The sequence below is a fragment of the Dipteris shenzhenensis genome, chromosome 28, assembly GCF_047967505.1.
Source record: "Dipteris shenzhenensis isolate YYH24624 ecotype China chromosome 28, Dip_SZ_1.0, whole genome shotgun sequence".
NCBI classification, from domain to species: domain Eukaryota; kingdom Viridiplantae; phylum Streptophyta; class Polypodiopsida; order Gleicheniales; family Dipteridaceae; genus Dipteris; species Dipteris shenzhenensis.
In genome coordinates this window covers 33,779,664-33,807,118 of record NC_141623.1, presented here as the reverse complement: position 1 = coordinate 33,807,118, position 27,455 = coordinate 33,779,664, and the positions used below count along the sequence as shown (strand labels likewise).

The 27,455-nt window shown below is 46.7% G+C and overlaps 1 protein-coding gene across 1 annotated transcript in view; it reads right to left on the bottom strand.

Annotated features, from left to right (window-relative positions):
• LOC147883482 (uncharacterized) overlaps positions 1-26,234 on the bottom strand; it is a 69,402-nt gene extending 43,168 nt beyond the window's left edge. Inside the window, exons 1-3 of the mRNA XM_087399752.1 lie at positions 26,094-26,234; positions 25,887-26,005; positions 631-688 (exon numbers count right to left, since the gene is read on the bottom strand). Of these exons, the coding sequence (XP_087255878.1) occupies positions 631-688; positions 25,887-26,005; positions 26,094-26,136 (220 nt within the window). The 5' untranslated portion in view covers positions 26,137-26,234. The remainder of the gene's footprint in view (positions 1-630; positions 689-25,886; positions 26,006-26,093) is intronic.
• Between the last annotated feature and the right edge of the window lie 1,221 nt (positions 26,235-27,455).

Below are 27,455 nucleotides of genomic sequence, written 5' to 3'. Positions count from 1 at the left end.
CCCGACCTATTTCAATTTACTTCTGTCAATGATGCTGAGCCTCTTCCTCTCCTTGTGCGCTTGCCTGTGTGCAAGGCTGTAAGTGCAGGTGATGAGGAATGAGGGGGGAAGGGGGGCTTTTTATAGGAGGGGCTAGGCCCCCTCATTTTGGCCGACCAGGGAGTCGGCTCCCTGCCCAAGGCACCAACCTGCCAGCCCACCAACCAACCTGATTGTCGGCCTTTGCTGGCTGGTCAGGCCGGCTTAGGCCAGCCCTATTTAAGGGCCCATAAGCCCTCCTTATGGGCTGCTGTTGCAGCTGCCAACTCTGCCCGTGCGCAGGTCCAGGCGCGCCTAGGATGTCGCGCCACCTTCATGCTGCAGCGCGAGTTCCCTGACAGATGAGTCTTCTGCCTTTTCACCTCCCCTACCCCCTATGGTCTCCTGCCCCCTTGTCTCCTCAAATCGCGGGCTCACAGGTGGGGCAATGACCTTCTAACAAGTTACTAACCTAGTAATCCGGCGTACGCAATCTAATGAAACGTTCTAGAGCATAAATAGAAAATAAATTGACCTCCCTACTCTCATAATCTTACAATATATTCCGTGTAAACAAAACTTCAATCAAAAAGTGTGCAATAACAAACTCACCCCGTATTCCGTCGGTTTTCAATATAATCTTCAAGACTTCCGTGAATTTTGTGCTTTCCTGATATAATTGCAAACAAGAAAATAAAACCAACACCATAAGTATTGCAAACAAAGAAGAATTAACAAAGCTTATTGGTCATGCTTTGTCCCCAAACTTTTATCCAAGTCAAGCATAAATAATAAACCTTCAATGCATGAATTAAAGTTACATATTTATATCACCTACAATACCCCAAGCTTGTTTTCTAAAACTACTATCAAGGTCAAGAAAGAATTGAATAAGTATTGCACCACAAGGTGATGAACATGTGCTTTGTTAGTAAAGGGGGGTTTTCAACAAAATCTGCACTCTTTTATTTGAAGAGATAGTTAGCTACTATAAATAACTAGTTGGTGGCAGTTTTTGCACAAATGTGCATGCAAAAGGCATCAAACTCTCTATACCATAGAAAGAGACACACGTTTTATTAATAGGGTGAAGTGAGCCTTGCAACAAAAGATTGTACTTTTACTTCATCCCTGTAATAGATCTAAGCCTTTGGGCATTACAACAGTCTACATCTATTGCTGCAACTATTCACCTCCAAGGGACTTACACTACACTAGCTAACTCTAGATTTGTGATAATTGAAGCACTCACCACAGGTCTGTCTTTGTATTAAGTAGAAATCAATGCATCTGCTCCATGTGCAAAAGTGTAACATAGAGGCCTCACGGACAAATCAACAAAAAAGACGATCAACATGCACACGTGACTCAAGAGAGACTCTACATACATAGCCAAGAGCAAACGCCATTACCTCTACCCTATCCTTGGTGTATGGCCCTCAATAAGCTTAACTGGCATAACTCCCAACTTCATGGACAAGCATGGAGAATCATATCTCGGTATGCCGATTTAACGTGCCATCGGTTGGCTCACCATGAGGGTTGTCTATCGACCTGAACAACCTCGCATAACTATATGAGGGTTGTCTATGGACCTGAACAACCTCACATAATTAACCTATTTTTCTTATGACTCCCAAAAATGAGTCCTTTCTCAAAGCTCCATTCCATTCCAAATGCATGTATCATGTAAAACTCTGTGGTATGCTTATTTGCTTCATAAGCTGTCTTGCTTGCTGTGGCCTGACCTACTACTCATCTAAGTCACAAATTACCAAGACAAGCTCATTAACTTGTGCCACATTAGCCTCAAACTTAAGCTCATTGTTGGCCTTCTTCTTCCAATGCTTGGCATAATTCTATGTATTATGAAACCAAAAGCACTTGCCTTTGTTCTCTTTTTGGTGAGACCCTCTCAAAAGCACTGCAAGAGAGTAATCATAATGTCTGTGTTAGAAATGACCCAACAGAGGGTACACACAGCAGAAGACTTATAGTAATGCCCAGGAGCTCACACAGTGTGCGGTGTGGGTGTGGAATCACAAACTTCTTTACTTATGTGCATTCAATAGATGTGCAGACTCATCAATAGACAATGAACCAACCAGATAGAGAAACCACCAAAATATATATTTCCGTCCAAAACTATGGACACAATACAAAAGAGATAGATCCAGAGTCCCACCAATGGTGTGGTCCTATGATCTTACCACAAGGTCCTTCTCCTATCTGCTGGATATCTCTAGACTCGAGCCCGCGTGCTCCACCTCGAGCGTCTGTAGACTTTCCGTCCAATGTGTTCTTCTCCACCTTACTGCCTGTGAATCAGCCTAGGTGGGCAGCCCCTGCCAAGCTTGTCTGCAGCACACAGGTCCCTGTTCCACTGCTCCAACCTGCTTGTGAATGGCTGCTCCAAAAGGTATGATGATCTCAGCACCTTGCTGCCCTAGAAGACAGCCAAGGTCCAGCCTCTTCCTGACTAAGTCTGCAGCACTTGTTGCACTCTCTCACCTCCTGTAGATAGGCCCAGAGAGTAGGCTCCCTGCTGCTCCTTTCTGCCCTGGAACTGCTGGCTGCTGGATAAGAAATGAGGCCACAAGCCTCTCCTTTTATAGGCCCCAAGGGCCCCTTGAACTAACCGACCACCCAGCCCTAAATGGGCCGACTGGCTGGTCTGTTTGGGCTGACCAGTCTGCCCCAAAACAGCCCTTTAAGGGCTCACAAAACAAGGGCCCTTTGGCCCACAATTCTAGGACTTTTGGCCCTCCAATCAAGGCAGGGGCCCAGCCTATATAAGGGATGCCACTGCCCACTGGCAGCCCCATTTGCTGCTCTACCAGACCCCATGCACCTGCGCTCCTGACCTGCCATGTCAGCGCCTGTTTACCCTGTTCTCCTGATCTGCCACGTGTGCGCCTCAGCTCTGCACTATTCCGTACTGTTGCTGACGTCATCCGTGGTCTCTTCTCTTGGGTCCCTATGCTGTCCTCTGCTCCGCCTTATGCCCCTGCAGATCAGCCAGGTAGCCGCCTCTCTTCTTTTGGGGCACATCCTGCCCTAAGTCTCCCTCCCCCACGCTCTCCTCATTTGGGGGCTTATAGATGGGGAGGTGACCTTTCCAACACTATGTCCTTTGACTTGGCCTTGGCTTTCAGTTTAGCCTTATCCTTGCCCTTCGGTGCTTGCAGTATATTGCGTTACAGTTATTCTGAAAGTTGCAGATATTCCCCTAGAATAGGGAAAGGATATTGGTTTAGTGGTGTGGATTTATAGTTTTACAGAATTTGCAGTTTTGGGATGGTGCTTGTATAAAAAGAATTTAGGAATTCCGATCAATGTAAGGTAAGATTTCAGCTTTGGGTAGTGTGTGGAAAAAATAAACGAATCCAAAACAAAACAAAACAAAACCAACCCAAGCGGGTTACATTTTTAGACTCCAGATTTGAGATTCTATGGATAAAGGGAAAGCCACTGCAATGGAAGTTGAGGAAGAAGACTCACGGGCGGATCCCCTAGAATCAGGAGTCTGACCGACACAACAGGTGTCGTGCCCTGCGGCCCATGCATTGTCAGATATGATTGCTTTGTTAGGGGATGCCTTACAACAAATTTTGACTCAGCCACTACATGCTAATGTAGGACAATCCAAACTTAGAAGGATGGTTCAAAGTATATATGCGAGACCATCCAAGGAAGATAAAGGAAAAGCTCCAGTTAACATACGGTCAAGCCTAGGAAGGCTATGTTATCAAATATTTCTAATTAGAGACCAAAAAAGTATTCTCATTGGATGACAGACCGTAGCTCAGATTACAAAGAGGACGGGTGTCATGACAAGAGAAATCACTAATCCGTGATTAGTAGACATTGAAAACATTATTATATATTATACGCCAATGGTGTAACATGTATTTGTATTTATGATGAACACCGACCGATTTGGTGGATCATCTGAGTAGATAGGACTAGTCGAGCTGGAGCCATTGCTTCAAACGGCATCGAATTTGGACATGTGATACTTATTCTATTAATAAAAATGTGCACACGTGTGTCTAGGTCCTAGGGGCAATAGGAAGGGAAGGGTACATTAAGGTGCAATGAATGGTAGATGCATGGGTCATAGGCTAAGGGTAGGTGTAAATGGGAAGATGGAACTTCAGTGATCTCAAGGGACATTAATGAAAGGGTATCACCCTTTCATTGTGAATCTCACGTAGCATTCTTCATTCACCTTGCATTCATCCGCCATCTCTCTCCCACCTTGCATCACGAGGGCGCTCTTCCCCATTGGAGGGCCAATTGGCATTCAAATTCTGCATGCATTGCACACATTTGCATTCTTGAGAAGGTTGTTTCTTCACATTTGGTATCAAAGCATCGACGATCCACCATCGGGACAGCAAGAGAGTGCGCGGGACAGAGGGTGCAAGGGCACGAGAAGGCTGCGCGGAAGAGAGCCACGGAAGGAAGGCTGCGTGAAAGGCAAGAGAAGAGTGGAGCGACACGTGCAAAGGCTATGCACGAGCGGAGGGGCATGCGAAAGGGAAGGTGTAGACAAGGGCTCTGTAGATTACTGCGTGCAACAGCATACTGGTCGGCGCGGGGACCGAACCTGAGGCCGCAACAACAGGACAGTGGGGATGCGGGTGGAAAGGGCTCGCGTAGAATGCTACAATCAATGGGGCCGCCTTTCAAATCCTCAGTCCTAGCCGGAGGCAATTTCTAGAATTTTGAGGCTCTACAACTCTACAACACTTGACTTTTGTTGTAAAATAAACCCCTTTTCTGAAATTATAGCAAGCCATTTTCTCTTGTATTATTAGAAGAAAAGAATTGAAGGAGGAGGGATATTTATTAATGAACTTGTCCTTTTTCCTCCACTACCAAAAGAACATAGGGAGAGAACACCATCACCTCCTCTTGAAGAGGATAATGTAGATGAGAGTTACACACATATTGAGTATGATAACCCACGTATAGAATTACCTTCATCTCTCCTTCAAGAATCTCTTGATAGAGAGTTTTCCTTTAGAAATGAAGGGTAGAAACGAGTTCATCCAAGAGCAAGGCACTGAGTTTACGCCTTTAACTCAAAATCTCGTACACATGGATTATAATCCAAGTGCAAGAGGGAGAGAGGAGTCTCCCGTTGATAAGCTGGTTTCTCAGCTTAGCCATATGATTGAACAGTCCATTATGACAAAATTAGGGACAAAGAGAGTGCTCAATTTTGAGAATGACGATTTAAGTATCCCCTCGAAGAGAGCTAAATTCCAACCCCTCCCAAAGTATGATGGAGTAAGAGATGAGGATAAAATCCTCAATTGGATTCGCCATTTTGAGCTATATTTTGCTCATCAAGATAAGGCCGACCATGAGAAGCTTGCTCTTGCCACACTACATCTACAAAAGGATGCTTTAATGTGGTGGTGGTCCTTATCACAAATGGGAAAAGAGCCTATTCTTCAATGGTCCAAATTTGTAGAGCAGATTAAGGCCACTTTCATGCCTCCGAGGCGTGAAGAAGAATTGACCTTCCACTGGGAAAGGTTGAGGCAATTCGAAAACGAGAGTAACGCTGAAATTACAGCTAGGTTCTAGAAACTCTCTTTAGAGTTACCTGAGAAGAGTGAGGATGATAAAAGGAAGAAGTATTTAGCATCCCTAACCCCGAAAGTGAGGTACGAGGTTGAAATGTTCAACCCAACCACCTTGAAAGATCTCACTAAATTGGCTGAGATTACTGAGAGGAAATTGAATCCTCATAAACCCTTCAACAAAGGAAATGAGAAAGCCATTGTACAAAATGTTAACAGCCAATCACGTCTTGGATGGATACCATTTCCTTCCATGACTGATGATGAGAAGAAAAAGCTAATTAAGGAGGGTAAATGTTTCGGATGTAAGAAACATAAGCCAAGGCATCCATGGCATAAATGTCCTACTCTATTAGCCAAAATTGCCAAAATTAATTCTATAAAAGAGAAAGGCCAGAGACTCTGGAAATCCCACCGGAATATAAAAATCACTCTTCTTTTAGCTTTCTATTCATGGTGGGATAGCAGTAAACCATTGGAGATCCAGGTTCGGAGCTGACCCTTCTTGCCCTCGCTGCCTTTCTACTTTGGAGACAATACAGCACTGCCTTTGGGATTGCAGACAGGCGAGAATCATATGGAAGGGGATTGCAAGACTTTTCAGCACTTTTGTTCGCCTACCTTTCTATATGAACTAGGAATCAGTGGCTTGGCTTACTCTTTCACGGCCCCAGGTATTTTTTGAGAGACTTGATTCCTCTTCGGCTCTTCACATCCGACGACACCTTGTGGAGTCGTGCTCTCTAGAGGATGTTCCGGCCACTCTTTTCAGGGCTGCTCACTCCTCGGTCGACTCTCCATGGGAGATCCTAGCTAGCATTGCAGCATGGCACATTTGGAGAGCCAGATGCACTCAGGCTTTGGAGGGTTCTCAGGTTCACCCTTCTCAGATCTTGGCCAGTAATTGGACAGATACGATACACACTCTGATGGCCATTTGGGCGACCATGTAGGGATCATCTCGAGCAGCCTCCTCCAGGAGAGTTACTTTTCTTAGAGATTGGAGAGACTCTCCCTTCTTTGCTGAGACTTCTACAGGGTTGAGATGGCATTTTCAGCCTCAGCCTCGGTTTCTTTCTACCTCAATCCTCTAAGGTGTTTTTTATTACATGCTTAGCATGGTGTATTTCCGCACAGAGCTTGCTCTAGCGGGTTTCTTTCTTACTTAATAGAAGTCTCTTTTTTTTTGGGCGGGGGGGGGGGGGGGGGGGGAAGAAGGGAAAGGCAAAGCATCCAAGTAGGAGGGTGAGGCTTCTACCTCCTCATCCCAAGACTCTACGGTGAACAAAGAACCAAGAGTAAATGCTATCCATTCAGCCAACACTAGTGTATGGATGTGTGAACTGAATAGAGAGTAGACATATTCATTGTGGAGTATAGACAGAGAAAAATCAGTGTAGAGCATCTAATAGGATCAATAGGGCTGAAATAGAAGAGTTGGAAAAAGAGATTGAAGGTCTGTAGTTTCTATAGACTAAGTAGTTCTCCATCGCAAAATCATCTATAGCCAAAGTCTATCTAGTTCAATAACACATTTGGGTGAGAGAATCATTTTAATACTGACCGGTTTGTTGAGAATATGTTTCAGCTTATTGAGCAGGTTACTATAAAGAGATTTCAGCAGCTTGGTATTCAGAAGAGAATTCTGAGTATGAAGAGATATTGAAGAAGCACTGCAGTGGTACTTTTGCATTTTGAATATTCAGCATCAAGAGGAATCAAAACCTGAAGATGGGATTTTAAGTTTTGATTCAGAAGAGATTGTGTACTGCTAAGAGAAGAATATTTGCAGATTATGAAGAGGAGATGCAAATGCAAAAGTAAAAGAGAAGCGTACGCAAGAGAAAGAGACAAGAGAGGATCCAAAAGAGGACTTCTGCCCATTCAAGCAGGAGGGAGTGTCATGACAAGAGAAATCACTAATCCATGATTAGTAGACATTGAAAACATTATTATATATTATACGCCAATGGTGTAACATGTATTTGTATTTATGATGGACACCGACCGATTTGTTATGGCGGTGGATCATCTGAGTAGATAGGACTAGTCAAGCTGGAGCCACTGCTTCAGATGGCATCAAATTTGGACATGTGATACTTATTAAATTAATAAAAATGTGCACACACATGTCTAGGTCCTAGGGGCAATAGGAAGGGAAGGGTACATTAAGGTGCATTGAATGGTAGATGCATGGGTCATAGGCTAAGGGTAGGTGTAAATGGGAAGATGGAACTTCAGTGATCTCAAGGGACATTAATGAAAGGGTATCACCCTTTCATTGTGAATCTCACGTAGCATTCTTCATTCACCTTGCATTCATCCGCCATCTCTCTCCCACCTTGCATGTAGGTCAAAAATAGAAACAAGTACTCTCACGACGGCGCTCTTCCCCATTGGAGGGACAATTGGCATTCAAATTCTGCATGCATTGCACACATTTGCATTCTTGAGAAGGCTGTTTCTTCACATTTGGTATCAAAGCATCAACGATCCACCACCGGGACAGCAAGAGAGTGCGCGGGAGAGAGGGTGCGAGGGCACGAGAAGGCCGCGCAAAAGAGAGCCACGGAAGGAAGGCTGCGTGGAAGGCAACATAAGAGTGGAGCGACACGTGCAAAGGCTGTGCGCGAGCGGAGAGGCATGCGAAAGAGAAGGTGCGGGACTCTCTTTAGAGTTACCTAAGAAGAGTGAGGATGATAAAAGGAAGAAGTATTTAGCAGCCCTAACCCCGAAAGTGAGGTACGAGGTTGAAATGTTCAACCCAACCACCTTCAAAGACCTCACTAAATTGGCTAAGATTGCTGAGAGGAAATTGAATCCTCGTAAACCCTTCAACAAAGGAAATGAGAAAGCCATTGTACAAAATGTTAACAACCAATCACATCTTGGATGGATACCATTTCCTTCCATGACTGATGATGAGAAGAAAAAGCTAATTAAGGAGGGAAAATGTTTCGGATGTAAGAAACATAAGCCAGGGCATCCATGGCATAAATGTCCTACTCTATTAGCCAAATTTTCCAAAACCAATTCTGTAAAAAGGAAAGGCAAAGCATCCAAGCAGGAGGGTGATGCTTCTACCTCCTCATCCCAAGACTCTACGGTGAACATAGAACCAAGAGTAAATGCTATCCCCTCCACTCGTGCATAGCCTTTGCACGTGTCGCTCCACTCTTCAGCTAACACTGGTGTATGGATGTGTGAACTGAATAGAGAGTAGACATGTTCATTATGGAGTATAGACGGAGAAAAATCCGCACACACGTGTCTAGGTCCTAGGGGCAATAGGAAGGAAAGGGTGCATTAAGATGCATTGAATGGTAGATGCATGGGTCATAGGCTAAGGGTAGGTGTAAATGGGAATATGGAACTTGGGTGATCTCAAGGCACATTAATGAAAGGGTATCACCCTTTCATTGTGAATCTCATGTAGCATTCTTCATTCACCTTGCATTCATCCGCCATCTCTCTCCCACCTTGCATGTAGGTCAAAAATAGAAACAAGTACTCTCACGAGGGCGCTCTTCCCCATTGGAGGGATAATTGGCATTCAAATTATGCATGCATTGCACACATTTGCATTCTTCAGAAGGCTGTTTCTTCACAACGGGTGGCACAAATGGGATGAGGCATTAGCCATTTTGTTGGGGTAAAGGCACATTGCCACCCTTTAAAAGTTATGACCCCTATGACTGTCTTAAGACAGTCATAGGGTGAATCCCTAATCCTAATAAAACCTATGAGTTTGTGGTGTGGCTCAACACATTTTACACACCCACACTTCTTGTGTCTCCCTCTCTCTGTCTCCTAACGTTCCACTCCCCTCTCTTTCCCTCACAAGTGGTATCAGAGCCACTCTCTCCCTCTCATTCCGGTCTACCCCTCCCTCTACCCCTTCCTCTCCCCTCGGGCCTCATGCCCTCAGCAGCGAGCAAGGCAGTAGCGTGCGAGCAGCGCGCAGCAGGGCGCGCAGCAGGGCAGCAGCGCGCAGGAGCAGCCGCGCGCAGCATTTGCGCGGGCAGCCATAGCTGCAGCAGCAGCTAGCTGCTGCTAGCTGCTACCCGCTACCAGGCGGGCGCAGCCAGCGCGCACAGCGCGCAGCACCGGCCGCGTGCAGCCAGTCGACCAGCTGCAAGGCAACAGCCGCGACAGGTACGGCCAACCGTACCGGCTGTACGGAAGCCGTACAGGCAACCGTACCAGCTGTACGGACGCGGCTGTACGGGCGCCGCGACAGGCAGGTACAAGCAGGTACAAAAATTTCAAAATTTTTTTTGGGGATCCGTGCCCTCTCAGGTACAGGGTACAGCAGGTACCCTGCGCAGGTACAGAAGGTACAGCAGGCACAGATTTTTTTTTTTTTTGGGAAGAAGGAAAAGAGAGAGCACTCTGCTCTGCATTCCCGGAATTTTTCAGTTCTAAAACTGTGTGTACAGCAAGTACACTCGTGTCCCTCGTGCTTGAGGTGACTAGTGCCACAGTGTGTGGTGGTTGCACAGTTATTTTGTTTCAAGAAGGTCAGATGCCTTAATTTGCAGAGGGCTTTTATGCTTTTGCTGAGTGCAAATCTCAGTTTTCGGGTGACAATTTCAAAGGGCTTTTGCCTCGCAGTGTATGCAGTGTATGCCTTGAGGCAGTGTGGAGCCAGGGTGCCCACATTGGTCTTGTTTCCGCAATGTACTCAGTGACATTTCTTGCAGGTCACATTCTGTGTACGACACTTTGAAAATCTCAGTTGAGCCACGCTTGGCCAGGGCGCATCGAGTTTACTCGGTCCCTAACTGTCCATCGTTGACAGTGCTCAAAAGATTTTCTTTTCGGTGTTTGTACGTTGGAATCTGTGTTGCTACTGTGCACACAGGCAGTTTATGCATTACATTGTCAGGTGAAAGTGCCAGGAGAGCGCTGAATTTTGTATGCTACCTCATTGTTGAGGGTGTTTTTCACTTGGTACAGGTGTCAAATCAAGGGGCTTTTACCCAGATTTTGCTTGTGAGCACTTGAGTTACTGTTTGAGAACTTCAGATGCCTTTTATCCCCTTGGCAGAAGGGTGATTGGTTGGGATTGGTCCCATACTTTGTTGCAGGTTTGTGACAGGCTGAGATGTTTGGAGCTTGTTTGGTGGACAAAACAGTGTATGCCAAGTGGTTTATGCATATAAAATCAGTGCAATACCTCATCTGAGGTGGGAGAAGTGTCCAGGACAGCAGTGTTTTGTGCTTCGTCAGATGATGATGCACTGATAAAACACTTGTGGAACAGCTGCAGCATTCTGAAGTTACTGTTTTATGAAGTGCTTCAAGTTTATACGGGATCAGAAAGCCAAGAAGGCTGAGACAAAGGATACAGGCAGTGGAAGCAAAGGCAAAGGCAAGGCCAAGGCAGATGACTTGGATGCAGTGAATGTTGCAGCAGAGGACAGTGACAGTGACAGACATGATGTATTATGTTCTTCTGCTGTAATTGCACATACATTGGTTGTTGATGGCCATGACATGCACACCTGGCTCTTGGATTCAGGTGCTTCTTTTCATGTTACGCCTCATAGGGAGTGGTTTACTTCCTACACAGGTACTCATGGAGTTGTTCACCTTGGGAACAACTATGCATGTCAGATTGCAGGGATTGGCAGTATACAGATAGTATTCCCTGATGGACGCATATTTATGCTTGATGGTGTTCGCCATGTGCCGCAAATCAAGAAAAATCTGATTAGCACTGGCTTGTTGGATGACAGTGGTTACCACACCACATTTGGGGATTCCAAATGGGTAATTACTGATGGCCAGGTTGTAGTGGCTGAGGGTTATAAGAGTGATACCTTGTACCCTCTTTATGTTTCCAGTGTAGGTAATCATGTTGTTGCCATAACTGAGCTGCCAAAGGTTTCATTGTGGCATAGCTGGTGGGGACACATGTCCGTTAAAGGAATGCAAGAACTGTCACGTTTGGGTTATCTGCCGTCTCTTTCATTTTCAGATTTGCCTACTTGTGATCATTGCATTTTCGGAAAGCATTCTATGACTCCTCATAAGAGGAGAACTCCCCAAAATAGAGCACCGCTTGATCTAGTGCACACTGATTTGTGTGAGATGCCACAGCTATCACTAGGGGGTGCAAAGTATTTCATTACTTTTATTGATGATGCCACACGCAAAGTGGATCTATTTCTTGAAGCATAAGAGCGACGCCTTAGATGCTTTCAAGAAGTTTGTCGCTCAGGTTGAGAATCGGACAGGACGCAGGCTGAAATGCCTCAGATCCGATAATGGGGGTGAGTATGTGTCACATGCTTTTGTACAGTTTTGCGAAGCTAAGGGCATTAAATAGGAACTCACAGCCCCTCATAATGCATCTCAAAATGGTGTGAGTGAGCGGATGAATCGAACTATTCAGGAGAAAGTTCGATGTATGTTGTCTTATGCTACATTGCCCCATGGCTTTTGGGCAGAAGCCGTGCAAACAGCAGTTCACCTAATTAACAGGTCGCCGAACAAGGCTTTGGAGTTGAAAGTGCCAGAGGAGGTGTGGTCTGACAAGCCACCTTCATATAAGCACTTACGTGTGTTTGGCTGCGAGTGCTTTGCTCATGTACGCAAAGAACTGCGCACCAAACTGGAGCCAAAGTCTTTCAGATGCATCTTCATGGGTTACGGTGACGAAGGTGAAATGGGGTACAGGTTATGGGATCCTGTCAAACGGAAGATTCTACGCAGCAATGACGTCATCTTTAAAGAGGATTGTGTACACAGAGAACCCGTGCAACCTGTGGAATACAGGAGGGTTGTTTATGATGATGTCGGACAGCAAAGAATGCCCATTAATATGCAGCAGCAGGCTGCTGTAAATAACCCTGTTCAAGAGGGTATACAGGCTGAAAATCAGCCAGACAATTTTGCCAATGATGCACCACTGGATATGCCAGCAAATGGCGCTGTAGAACAGCCAAATATGGTGGTACAGCCATCCGTCATGCATGACGAACAGGCTAGACAGCAGCCTAATATGGAACATTTTGTTAGGAGGAGCACCCGTGTACAACGGCCTCCTGACAGGTTTGTTCCAGGAGCCAATAATGTATCTGATTTTATCATGCTGGCAGATTGTGGTGAGCCTTCCAGCTTCAAGGAAGCTATGGGAAGAACAGAGAAAAGGAAGTGGGAGAAAGCCATGCAGTCAGAAATGGACTCCCTGCTTCAAAATGATACATGGGGCTTGGTGCAGCTACCTGCAGGCAGAAAGGTTTTGCCATGCAAGTGGGTTTACAAAGTCAAAGTGGATTCAAATGCTTTACCGAGGTATAAGGCCAGATTGGTTGCCAAGGGATTTAAGCAGGAGAAGGGCATTGATTTTGATGAGATCTTTTCCCCTGTAGTTAAGATGACTACTTTGAGAGCAGTGTTAGCTCTTGTTGCTCATGAGGACATGGATTTATGTCAGATGGATGTGAAGACTGCTTTTCTTCACGGAGATCTCCATGATGAGATCTACATGAGTCAGCCAGAGGGATATACTGTTAAAGGGAAAGAGCAGCTTGTGTGTAAGCTCAAGAGGAGCTTGTATGGACTCAAGCAGGCGCCGAGAGAATGGTACATGAAGTTTGATGCCTTCATGCAGTCCCAAGGGTATCATAGGTGTGAGACCGATCACTGCTTGTACACCAAACGGGCAAAGGATGGCAGTTTGATGCTACTCATTCTATATGTGGATGACATGCTGATTGCCAGCAAATCTCAGCAGGAGATTAGTGCTTTGAAGAAGCAACTGCATAAATCTTTTGACATGAAAGACTTGGGTGATGCAAACCATATTCTTGGTATGCGGATTATTCGTGACAGGTCCAAGGGACTTTTGTTTCTGTCACAGAAGGAGTACATTGACAAAGTACTGCAGAGGTTTAAAATGGAGGGGGGGAAGTCTATTAGTACCCCGTTGCCTCCTCATTTAAAACTCAGCAGTAAGGACAGCCCCAGATCAGATGATGATAAGGCTGAGATGGCCAAGGTTCCGTATGCATCTGCAGTTGGTTCTTTGATGTATGCCATGGTTGCCACTCGTCCGGATATTGCTTTCCAGGTGGGAGTCATCAGCAGGTATATGGCAAATCCAGGCAAGCGGCACTGGGAAGCAGTGAAAGGCGTCTTGAGGTATCTCAAGGGTACCAAAGACTTGTGCATATGCTATGGTAGCAGGATGCATTGGTGCATGGTTTTACAAATTCAGACTATGCAGGGAATGCAGATAACCGGAAGTCTACTACCGGTTATATTTTCACATTTGCAGGAGGTGCTATATCATGGGTATCTCGGTTGCAGAAATGCATTGCACTGTCAACCACTGAAGCTGAATGTTGCAGCCACTGAGGCTTGCAAGGAAGCAATATGGCTTACTTGGCTGGTGGGAGATTTGGGCATTACAGGAGATATGCCAGTTTTGCATTGTGATAGTCAGAGTGCTATCATGTTGGCAAAGAATCCGGTCTTTCATCAGAAGACCAAGCACATAGATGTGAAATACCATTTCATCAGGAAGGTACTGGAAGACAAGCGGCTTGAGCTTGTGAAGGTGCATACTGATGATAATCCTGCAGATTTGCTCACTAAGAGCTTGCCTACAGAGCGGTTTGCACATTGTCGCCACATCATGGGATTAGGATGAGACCATTCTTATTTTATGGTCTTGTATACAGTAACTGTATATTGCTGTAATTTTTATTCTTTTCTCCTCTTTAGGCACATTGGCCTTTAGGTGGGAGGTTGTTGGGGTAAAGGCACATTGCCACCCTTTAGAAGTTATGACCCCTATGACTGTCTTAAGACAGTCATAGGGTGAATCCCTAATCCTAATAAAACCTATGAGTTTGTGGTGTGGCTCAACACATTTTACACACCCACACTTCTTGTGTCTCCCTCTCTCTGTCTCCTAACGTTCCACTCCCCTCTCTTTCCCTCACACATTTGTGAAATCAAAAATGATATGAAGAAAATCTACGAGGCCGGTGGATCAAACAACAAAAGGATGGTGTGGCATCCATTACCTGGGAAGGGTTCAAGAAAAAGTAAAGAAAACATTTCTTGCCTCCTGATGAAGCATCCCGAGCTTGGGATCAATGTAGGTACCTTCACATATCCCCTCGGCTTCTAATCATTTGATCTCAACAGAATAGCGTCTTTGTAATCTCAAAAACTTGTGAATAATCAGACATGTCTTCATCCACTTGGCATTCAATGCCGAATAATTCTTGAACTTTACAAGGTATCTATAAAATACCTTGCCTTGAGGTCCTCTGCGTATCGTATGGTACACAATCTGCTCTGGCTGAAGGATCTCCTCTAGCTCATAAACTTATGGTGGATCTGCCATTATAGGTTCTGTAGGCTCCCATCCTTGCTATCATTGCCCCACCTGTAAGCCCCCGATTTGAGGGGACAAGGGGGTAGGAGACTATAGAAATGTCACTGCCCCACCTGTGAGCCCCTGATTTGAGGGGACAAGGGGGGAGGATGGGGGGCTGAGAGTACCTTCCTCTAAGAGGGCAGCACCTTGCGTGGAACACTGTGCCAGCATCACGCGCCCATGCGGGGGCATCTACAGCACATGCGCATCAGCCAACAGCAGCACTAAAAGGCCCTACACATGGGGCCTTATATAGGCCAAAGGGTTGGTCCCGAAACCGACCAGAAGGCAGCCATCTTGGCCCTTCTGGGGGTCGGTTCTTACAGACTGGAACAATGAAAAGTCGGCCAGTTCTAGGGGCTGGCTGCCAACCTATATAAACCCCCTCCCCCCCACACTTCTCCTAATCACTTGCACAGACAAGCCTTGCATAAGCAAGCGCACAAGGAGAGGAGTAGACTCCTGTTTTGTTCCAACATCTCTTGGCTGGTATGCTCACCTTTAAGCTTTTGTCTGCCCACATCAGTGGATGGATTTATACCTGAGTTTTGCTATCTTCTCTCCCTTCTCTTTGAGTGTTGTTTGAGCTGCGATCGGGAGTGTGAGGAGTGTGTGATTCTATCCTCAATTTCCAACATGGTATCAGAGCAAGGTTTCCAGCTCTAGAACGGAGTTCCTCAGCGAGAAGGCGACTCCAATCAACACTCAAGTTTGCTGCGTGGTCAAGTTCTCTACTGCAAATTCATTTTTTCGTTTGTTGTTCTCTATTACAGCAAGGATGGAGAACAAGGATTCAACTGTTGCCTCTTCAGCCCTTTCCCTTCCTTCCTCCTACTCCAGATTTCTCTCATTCACCATCCCGAACTTTGGAGAGTCAGGAAACTAGATGGGTCAAGCTACCCAATCTGGAAGGTAAAAATCCGGAGTCATTTAGTGGCTTGAAAGTTGTAAAAGGTGACAACGGGGGTGGAAGCAAAGCCGGAAGATCTGTTGGACAACAAGGGGAAGATTGTCATTCCAGTAGATGGAGAGGAGCTTGAAAATTGGGAAGACAGAGATGCCCACTCCCTAGCATTAATCATATGGACCACGGCGGACTCTATTCTTCTGCACTTCCAGATGGCCGAGACTGTCAAGAGTGGCAGCGGAAGATGTAAGCAAACTGAAGCTACAGAATCACACTGAGAATACTAGAGACAACAAGATGTGCCACAAACAGATCTGCTGTAACTTAGCCCATAAACCAGGGCAGCAACTGTAATACAAGGAGTCCTGAACAGGATGAGAAACAGGAGCTGCAGAAGGGGCTGAACTGGAGCAGAGGATCTGGGCACAAGGAGGCTGGAGCCTGAGAGCACGGAGGCTGGAGGAGCCTGGAAGAGCCTGGAGCGAGGAGGCAGAAGCCTGAGGCGAGGAGGCTGGAGCCTAGGAACGACGAGGCTGAAGGAGCCTGGAGCGAGGAGGCTGAAGGAGCGTGGAGCACGGAGGCTGGATGAGCCTGCAGCGAGGAGGCAGGAGAAGCCTGGAGCAAGAAGGCTGGAGGGGCCTGCAACGAGGAGGCAGGAGGAGCCTGGAGCAAGAAGGCTGGAGGGGCCTGCAACGAGGAGGCAGGAGGAGCCTGGAGCGAGGAGGCTGGAGGAGCTGCACCAGAAGATCTGCAGAGGGAGCGTGGGCAGCCAACAGAACAGCTGAAGGGAGGCTCCGGTGAAGATGGCCAGGAGCAGGCTGAGACAAGAGCCTTGAGGAGCTGCTGGAAGAAGTGATTTTTGAAGTGAAGGGAAGGAGGCCCTTTTATAGGGCAGGCCAGGGGGGGAGTCGGCCAGTCTGGCTGGACCGACCAGCCTGGTCGGTCAGGCCAACTGGGCCGACCAGCAGGGTGGCCAGCCTACCCCCTCTGGCCCCCCTTGCTGCATGGGGGCTGGTCGGCTGGCCACTCCTGGAGATGCTGGAGCTGGTATGACGTTGGAAAAGGGGAGGCAGTATATAAGAGCCCGAAAGTAGAGGTCCCCTTAAGATGGCGGAGGAGACGTCGAGCAACTTGCCAATGAGAAAACGAAGGGGTTTGCATGAAGGTACTGAGGGTGCCGACAGAAAAGCCGAGATCCAGTCGAGTGTTAAGTAGCCAGAGAAGAAGCAAGGAGCTGGGTGAGTCCGCAAGAAGCTGGTACTGTCGATGACGAGCCGGACTGTTGAAGGATGGTGAACGGGAGAGTCCCCCTCGAGAGTATGTTTCCGGTTGGGGCCATGTAAAGAAACTATCCAAGACTCGAAGTGTAGTGCAAATGAGGAAGATTTGTCGGTGAAGAGAATCCGGTAGATGGGAACCTGTACGAGAGAGTAAATGGAGAAGAGGATGTCTGTCCCCCTCTGAAACTGCGGCGATGTTATCCTTCCAGGTGTCATAGTTAGTACCATCAAACTTCTGAGTTTCGGAGAAGTGGGGAAGGATTGGGATCTGTATCTGGGTGTGGAGATCCGTACTTTTTAGATAGGACTTATGATTTCTTGAGTGGCTGAGGTCCCCCATGTGTTTCAATACCAAACAGAGAACAATCGAACCCAAAGATCAAGAGCCAATAAGTTCTGCCAGAAACCCCTGAATAAAGTCGTACAGGTGAAGACGGGAGCCGACCCGATGCGCGATGAAGGAAGGGAGGGAGAGGCTCTTGATGAAGCAGTAGGCTGCTATTGATAGTCCGGGGTACTGGGAGCAAAATTTCAAAATAAATTCACAAAACCGATTTTCAAGATGCCGACTGGTGCCTGGCTTCGGGGTAGGATGGATGCCGACCAAAATTGGTGCACAAGAGGTACTGCCGACCAACAAGACATGTGCCTAGGAAGATGCCGACCAGCAAACTAGGAGCCTGCAGTGATGCCAACCAGAGGGAGAAGTGACCAAGGTGCCGATCTCGGGGCAGGAGGAGAAGGCAACGGGCTGATCACAGAGGCAGGAGGAACATAGGCTGCCGACCAGCAAGAGAGATGCATAGAAGAAATCATCTAGGTGTTGGTGGATGCTTCAGTAACCAAGAGGATGGGGAGCACCTAGTGCTCTGATACCATGTCAAGAGTGGCAGCGGAAGATGTAAGCAAACTGAAGCTACAGAATCACACAGAGAATACTAGAGACAACAAGATGTGCCACAAACAGATCTGCTGTAACTTAGCCCATAAACCAGGGCAGCAACTGTAATACAAGGAGTCCTGAACAGGATGAGAAACAGGAGCTGCAGAAGGGGCTGAACTGGAGCAGAGGATCTGGGCACAAGGAGGCTGGAGCCTGAGAGCACGGAGGCTGGAGGAGCCTGGAAGAGCCTGGAGCGAGGAGGCAGAAGCCTGAGGCGAGGAGGCTGGAGCCTAGGAACGACGAGGCTGAAGGAGCCTGGAGCGAGGAGGCTGAAGGAGCGTGGAGCACGGAGGCTGGATGAGCCTGCAGCGAGGAGGCAGGAGAAGCCTGGAGCAAGAAGGCTGGAGGGGCCTGCAACGAGGAGGCAGGAGGAGCCTGGAGCAAGAAGGCTGGAGGGGCCTGCAACGAGGAGGCAGGAGGAGCCTGGAGCGAGGAGGCTGGAGGAGCTGCACCAGAAGATCTGCAGAGGGAGCGTGGGCAGCCAACAGAACAGCTGAAGGGAGGCTCCGGTGAAGATGGCCAGGAGCAGGCTGAGACAAGAGCCTTGAGGAGCTGCTGGAAGAAGTGATTTTTGAAGTGAAGGGAAGGAGGCCCTTTTATAGGGCAGGCCAGGGGGGGAGTCGGCCAGTCTGGCTGGACCGACCAGCCTGGTCGGTCAGGCCAACTGGGCCGACCAGCAGGGTGGCCAGCCTACCCCCTCTGGCCCCCCTTGCTGCATGGGGGCTGGTCGGCTGGCCACTCCTGGAGATGCTGATTCTCAACAGAGACGTCTATAGAGGCATGGGCTATTCTGAAGAATCTGTATGAAACAGACAACACATCTCGTATCTTGCTTCTTCAACATCAACTGTACAAGCTGGATATGAATGAGGGAGACAATATACCTTTGTAAGACTAGAATAAGTCCAATCATACAAATTTAGATTTTTTGTTGTTCTAAAGACCAAAAATCTACACAAAATAAAAAGGGAAAAAGAAAGAGAAGAAAAAAGAGGTAAACAAAAACTTTTATGAAAAACAAAAGGAAGACATACTTAGCAAGCAAAGCAACGCTTATGTCATCATCTGTGCCCAAGCATAAGTAGCTATATTGGGTTTCTAAAGACTTGCGGAGTCTCTTGGGTAAACCCAGTGCTTACTAAAATACGTCCAAAATAAAAACAAAAACAAAAGAGAAAGAAAACAAGAAATAAAGAAGAAAGGAAGAAGGTGACGAAGCAAAAATAAACAAGCAAGTCAAGAAACCCAAAAAAAAACAAAAAACAAAAAAACAAAAACAGAATCTTCCAAAATTTTGGAATTAATGCTCTCTCTCTCTCTCCTCTCTCTCTCTCTCTCTCTCTCAAACATAATGCAGGAAGAGGCTCGGGAAAAGCTATTTACTCAATCGGACAAGAAGGCTCTCATGGCAAGCGACAAGCCTGGCAAGGGTAAGTTTAAAGACTCCAAGAACAACAACCAGACCGAGGATGCAGAGAAAAAGAGGTAGATGAAGTGCTTCTACTGTGAGAAGCTTGGTCATTCTCCTTATGGTCATTCTGCTAAGGAGTGCCAAGAAAAAGGCAGACCTCAAGCGAAAGGAGTCCAAATTCATGCATGGTCCTTGTGCACCAACAAATCGTTGAGCTGATATAGCCCATGCTCCTCGACCCTTTGGGCCACCACCTTTCCATTTGCCTTGGATGTGACATTGACTTTGCCGTTGTTGAATAAGACTGACATATTGTGCTTGTCCATGTGACAGACAGACAAAAGGTTCTTGCACAAATTCGGTACATATAGTACACCGGAAATCAGCTCCTCGTTTCCTACAGTTGTGATGAATGGAATACCCACCAACACCCTTCACAAGGCATGTCCGGTTATGTCCCATAGTGACCTTGGAATTGGGATGTGTACCTTCCATGGATTTGAACCTCTCCTTCTTGTTGGACATGTGTTTTGAAGCTCCACTGCCCACGTACCAACCTTCCTTTTCTTCATTGATTGCATAGGCAGAGCAGTACTCCGTGATGATGAAGAGAGCATCGGTCGTGACGTTTGCCGATTCGGTCTTTGGCGGCACTCTCGCCGAGATGCAGAAGTCAAAGATGGCCGATGGACTTCCATCGACTGCAAACACTGATCGTGTTTGCATGGCTTGCTTGGAGGGCAAGCAACACAGGGACAAGTTCCCACAAGAGGCCTCATCATAGGCCAAGAAGCTGCTCGAGTTGGTTCATTCCGACATCTGCGACCCAATGTCGACAAATTCATTCGCACGTTTGCAATATTCTCTTTTATTTGTGGATGACTTCAATCGCATAACACGGGTATTCTACCTGGCCAAGAAGTCTCAGGCTTATGAGAAATTCAAAGACTGGAAGGCCCAAGTAGAGAAGGAGAGCACGGAGGTAATCAAAGCCTTCCGCACAGACAGAGGGGGAGAGTTCACTACTACCAGGTTCAATGGATTTTGCAAGAAGCACAAGATCAAGAAACAGCTCACTACAGCTCGCACATCTCAGCAAAATGGAGTTGCTGAGAGGAAGCATAGGACCGTCACAGAGACAGGTCTGACCATGTTGCGAGGGAGGAATCTCCCAAAAGCTTACTGGGGTGAAGCCGTGAACGCAGCCGTTCACATCCTCAATAGAACCAAGACCAAGGTTGTTGATGACAAGACTCCATATGAAGCTTACTATGGTAAGAAGCCCACGATATCTCATTTACAGATTTTCGGTTCTAATGCATTTGTTCATGTGTATAAAGATGACAGGTTTGACCATGTTGCAAGGGAGGAATCTCTCGAAAGCTTACTGGGGTAAAGCCATGAACACTGCCGTTCATATCCTCAACGGCACCAAGACCAAGGCTGTTGATGACGACTCCATATGAAGCTTACTATGGTAAGAAGCCCACGATATCTCATTTACGGATTTTCGGTTCTAATGCATTTATTCATGTGCATAAAGATGAGCGAACGAAGCTTGATTCCCATAGCCGAAGAAGTATCTTTGCGGGTACAGTAAAGAATCCAAGGATTGTCGTCTTTTTGACCCGGAAAACAAGATCCTTATCAGCAAAGACGTGATCTTTGAGGAGTCAGAGCCACAGTCTGCAGCAGAGGTTCCTGAACTTCCGTCATTATCCCCACCCAAGGTCACCATCCAAGAGGTGGAGACGACTGAAGATCCCGAGGAAGAGGAGCATGCTATTCCAGAACCAGCTCCCAAGGCGACTCCAGCAAAGGCACCTCCATCAAAGTATTTGAAGACTTTAGAAGACTCACGGATCACAGACATTTGCGAGAGTCGTTTCGGAGTGCGGCGGTCTCCACGCAACATGAAGACTCCCTCCATGAACTACGCTATGGCGGCTCAGCTTGAGGAGCCCCATTCCTTCTAAGAAGCAAAGGATATTTGAGAATGGCAAGCAGCCATGCAGGCAGAAATGGATGCCATTTTGAAAAATGACACCTGGGATTTAGTACCCAAACCAACCAAGCGGAAGGTTATTGGGACCAAATGGGTGTACAAGCTTAAGTTCAAGTTAGATGGAAGCTTGGACAAGTACAAAGCGAGATTGGTGGTGCAAGGCTATGCACAGCTAGAAAGACTTGACCTCGACGAGCCCTTCGCCCCCACAGCCAGGATGGTAACCATTTGGGCAATCATTGCCTTGGCTACTCATCACAATTGGCCTATTTTTCAGATGGACATCAAGTCTACATTTTTTAATGGAACCCTGGAGGAGGAGGTATATGTGGCACAGCCACCAGGATTTCAAATTCCAGGATCCCCAGCAAAAGTCTGCAAACTGAAGAAGGCCTTATACGGGCTGAAATAGGCCCCCAAAGCTTGGTACAAGCAGATAGATGTCTTCTTTCAAAAGATCAAGCTTCAGCTGAGTCCATCAGAAGCAAATCTTTATCTCGACATAGAGGGGGATTTGCGACTAGTATTGATTCTCTAAGTGGATGTCCTCATCATTACAGGGGATCATACGAAGAAGATTGCTCAGGTCAAGAGACTTCTCATGGAGGAGTTTGAGATGACTGACTTAGGCATACTTCACTACTTTCTTGGGATTGAGGTGAAGCAAGGAAAGAGCTGTATCTTTATTTCAGAGGAGAAATATTGCAGGGAGCTACTCAAACGCTTTGAGATGGAAATTTGCAAAGCAGCAATGACTCCCATGGAAACTGGTCTGAAGCTGAGTGTGCGTGATCCTTCTCAGCCAGTTGATTCATCACTCTATCGACGCATGGTGGGGAGTTTGCTTTACCTCACCAATACCAGACCAGATATTTCCTATGCAGTTGGATTGCTCTTTCAGTTCTCCGCCACACCCAAGAAGGCCCACTAAGACGCAGGTATGAGGGTGCTAAGGTACCTGCACCTACGGCATGAGAGGCATTGAGTTGGGAGGTTTCTGTGACAATGATTGGGCAGGTAATATTGATACCCGGAGATTGACTTCTAGATATTGTTTCTTACTCTCATCAGGAGCTGTGTCATGGCTGAGTAAGAAACAACCTATTGTCACCCTTTCATCTAAAGAAACGAAGTACAGGGCTGCTTGTACAGCGGCATGCGAAGCATTGTGGCTCATGTGGATCTTGGAGGACATGAATGTGGCCCAAGAAGATGCAACGGTGGTTATGAGCGACAACCAGAGTTGCATAGCGATCGCCAACAACCTCGTGTTTCACGCACGGATGAATCACATCGAGGTCCACTACCACTTCATTTGTGAACTCATCGACGAAGAAGTCATAGAGTTGATGTAATGCCTGGTTGACGATGACATCTCAGATGTCTTCACGAAGGCGCTTCCCAAGGAGTAGATGGAACACCTCACTCGGCGCATGGGGATCGGCCCACAGTTGTGTCATTGAGAGGGGGTGTTAGAAATGTCACTACCCCACCTGTGAGCCCGCGATTTGAGGGAACAAGGGGGCAGGAGACTATAGGGGGATGGGGGGCTGAGAGTACAGCATCACAGGCCCATGCAGGGGCATCTACAGCACATGTGCATCAGCCAACAGCAGCCCAAAAGGCCCTGCATATGGGGCCTTATATAGGCCAAAGGGTTGGCCCAAAAACCAACCAAAAGGCAGCCATCTTGGCCCTTTTGGGGGTCGGTTCTTACAGACTAGAACCCACTGAAAAGTCAGCCAGTTCTAAGGGCTGGCTGCCCACCTATATAACCCCCCGCCCCCCCCAACTTCTCCTCATCACTTGCACAGACAAGCCTTGCACAAGCAAGCACACAGGGAGAGGAGTAGACTCAGGTTTTGTTCCAGCATCTCTTGGCTGGTTGTATGCTCACCTTTGAGCTTTTGTCTGCCCACATCAGTGGATGAATGTATATCTGAGTTTTGCTATCTTTCACTCCCCTTCTCTTTGAGTGTTGTTTGAGCTGCGATCGGAAGTGTGAGGAGTGAGTGATTCTATCCTCAATTCCCAACAGCTATTTCTTCAAAAGACTCACATGAAAGGCATTATGAATCTTCCAATGCTCTACCAACTGCATTGGTTTCATCTGTGACCCAGAGAGGAACATAGTACCTTGTAGACAGCTTGGCATACACTTTCTCTTTGCCATTAAGCTTGCAGAGCCTGTCCTTCTCAAATTTCAAAAGTACCCAATCGCCTCTCTCGAGGTCTAGTTTCCTTCTATGCTTATCTACAGCAAGGAAATCTGGTATATGTCTGCAAACACCAGTGGGGTATTTTTCAAACTCGGTCGGCCATTTTCTTGAAGGGTTCCAGCCCTCCTATTGCCTATAAATAGGTGCCTATTCGAGTACACTTCCAGCAGCCACTGAAGCCTCTGAAGGCCCCACAGACTGAAGGAGTGTGCTACAGCTTTCTCTTCTGTAGTTCTCAGTAGGAAGCAATCATCCTTGATTGCTATTTTGCCCAGCATCTTCTGACTTGGATGTATTCAGCTCATCCTTGATCAGTCATTGAGTTTCTATGTATACTTTGTGTGTGGAATTTCAGTGAGTGCATCTAACCTGAGAGAGATCATTGAGGATTTAAGATCATTAGGGTTTCTGTTAAAACAGTCCCTTCATTCTAACACTACAATCTAAAGCTCCTCCATGATCCTAATCTTGGTACCTTTCAGCTTGTTAGTTTACTTGAGGACCTTACCCCTTGTCATCTTGTTATTGAATGTTACTCGTGCTTGTGCCACCTTTCCGAGGACACAGATTATGTCATCTGAACCTTGCAGAACCCCAAACAGAGTTCAGATCACTCCTGCACAACACAAGATAGGAATAACTCTTCACACGTGCAATGTATTCCTTTCTCTACCTTGACTCAGTTTCAATTTCGCTTTCACTTTTGATGATAGATTCTTACCAGGACGCTTGATGGGACCCCAGCCCGTATGCAGCTCACATATATCAAGACGGATCAAGCACAAAGTCCAGCTGCATGTGATACACATGATGTACTTGGCTGTTCCACCCATCTCAAATATACCTACAGCTTTCTTTTATCTAGTCCACACTACATATTAGAGGTATGCTAGACACACCTCAAGTTCCCCTATATGGAGTGTCTCAGTCAGTGTTACCGTTTTAGTGAAACTCCTGAAATCATTTCAGTTTCACTAACTGAAACCTTTGTTTCAAGCCTTAAAATGGGAAAAGAAATTGAAAGTTAGAGAGCAATTACAAATAGTCCTTAGAACTCTATATTTATGTTATGTGCTAACATTTGATGTATGCTTTTGAAACTACTTCCATTGGAACTTAGCTTTTGCTTTCTTGAATGGACAAAAGACGATCTCTGCTGCACAAGATAGACTAGGAACGTGCCTGAATACACTCATCTAGGTAATGCACCCAGGTGGATGGTTGCATCAAAATATGTGAGATACAAAAGGCGTTCCTCTTGCCTCTGCATGCTCCTCAATGAGCTTTAGTGGCTTGGAATGCTTAAAGCTGCCAATCTGCAGAACTCCTCTTGCTTGCTACATGCTCCTCCGTGACCTTTAGTGGCTTGGAAGTTGCAGGAAATATAGCCTGCAGGCTGCCATTTAGGGAACTGCCGATCATGGCCTACAGGCAAGCAGTCCATGTGGCCGAGCTGGAGTCGGCCTCGCTAGCCAACCCCTCTTAAAGGAGGGTTCATTGTCCCCACCTCTAAGCCCCCAGTGAGGATAGCACCAGGACATGAAATGGTTAGTTTAAAGAATTGCGTGCTAAAATCAGTCCGCAAGTTTCTTGCCCGAAAAAAAAAAGTCAGATGAAGGGAGGGTGGTGGAAGGGCGCAGCAGCAATCGGCACAGCATGGCAAAATGAAAACGCCAATCACCTACATCGTCATACAATGTTTGCATGTCAACCTTCAAAAGATGAAAACTGTGTGCGTTCTTACACACAACCCAGATACCACGACGTAAAATCGTAATATGTTTTCTAAAAACGGACACAAGACCTCCTGCTCACGTAACGCAAGCATAGATTGAATAGTACATTGCTTATCAACTCCTTTAATAAGCCTCGTTGCCTTCTGTATGGACTTTCATCAGCTGCTATATTGTGGCTTTACTGAGCGCCTTAAACCTTTTTTATCGCTGTGTTGTACACAACAGCCGAAGCTACTTGCATGGTTTGTTAAGTGTGTCCCTTTGGTGCATTTCCAATATGAAGATGCCAATAGGCAATTTAACTTTTGACCGAGCCAAATCAGAGGCGATTAGAGCATTGACGATAGAGGAGGCAGCAGAAGGGATCCACCTGGACAGAGGAGAGAAACGAGCCACCGCTCTGCATTCTGGTCTTGACGGTGTCGACGGGGTGCATGAGACTTTCTCCAAGGGCAGCGGCGATGCCGCCACAAACAAACTCACGCCAAGCTGATACAAAAAAGGCAGAAGCAATGAGAAGAAATAGAAAGAAGGAGAGGAGGAAGGGAAGGGAAGGGCAGGGAGAAGAGCGAGGCACCTTGATTACGAGCATGGAAGAAGGAAGGATGATGCTCTGCCATTGGAGTAGGGCAAAAGATGCAAAGGCAAGGAGAGCTGAGAAAAATATGCTAAGTGCAAACTAGAGAGACAAGGGCAGTAGTGGCCTTCCTAGTATTTGTATAAGTTGGCCTTCCTAGTATTTGTATAAGTTTCCCAATACTTTAGCCTTTTGGCGGTGCTTCACCTAGCTTATCATCCCATCAGCGGTAGCTCACATGCTAGGTCTTCTTAGCACTATCTTCAACTCTTCCACCGATGATGCCCGGGCATTGCGGTGCCTTTGCTCTTGCAGCCAATAGTTTATGTCCATTCTAGGTTTTTGGGCTCACACGAGCATCATTTTCGACGACTAACACGAGCAAGCCTGGCAGATGACTAGAGGGCAGGCAACGAGTGGGAACACTCGCTCGGAAATGCCCACCTACGCTAGAGCGACAATCCTTCAACGTTGAAAAGCACTACGTGGGAACGAACTCGTAGGCCTCTTCACACACCCGCGTTAGTTCTCGCCTCGTCTCTCGAAGCCCACAGTCTTAGGACAGTCTTTTGCTCCGGTTACCCGCTACCCGCCCACCCAAGCCCATTCATCAGCAGTGTGTGTCTCATTTGCACACCACGTGGACTAACTGAAACAAAAAAGTCCTCATTTCATGACTAGTATGTGAAAGAGCTTGCGTGGTTAAGGCTACATGATTGTTGATCGGAGGTCATAAGTTCAAATCATCATTTGATAGAACTTCTTCATCATCTGAGAGGACTTTCAAGTGCTTAGGGAGCATCATTGTCGTTAATAGATTTGAGCTTGAGTCCGAAACTTAAAGAGATATGAATCCAAGATCTAGCTCATGAAGCACGTAAGCCCTAGCTATGTCCCAAACACAGAGGACCATATTCTGCCAAGAGTGTCATCATGTTATGCCTTCATGGACTTCTCTTATGATCGGCATGATTTCATCAAGCATGACACATCTTCTTAGGATCTGATCGTTGCCGATCTGGTATAGCTAACCTGCAATTAGCTGATAAGGAGCAGCTTTAATAATTAATTTCCTTGCCTCCACTGGTCTCAGTTTAGGGGTGCCCTTCCTATCATGAATTTCATTGCCTCCACTGGTCTTAGTTCAAGGGGTGCCTTTCCTATCATTAATTTCCTTGCCTCCATTGGTCTCAATTCAGGGGTTGCCCTTCCTCTCATTAAATACCCATTGGGTATGTAATGATAGGAAGGGCAGAGAACAGCATCAATTTGAAACAAAGTAGCATCTAGTAGGTCATCTTCTATTCCTTCTGGCTCTTTTCTTATAATCAATCATGACATATAATATACACTGCAATGCTG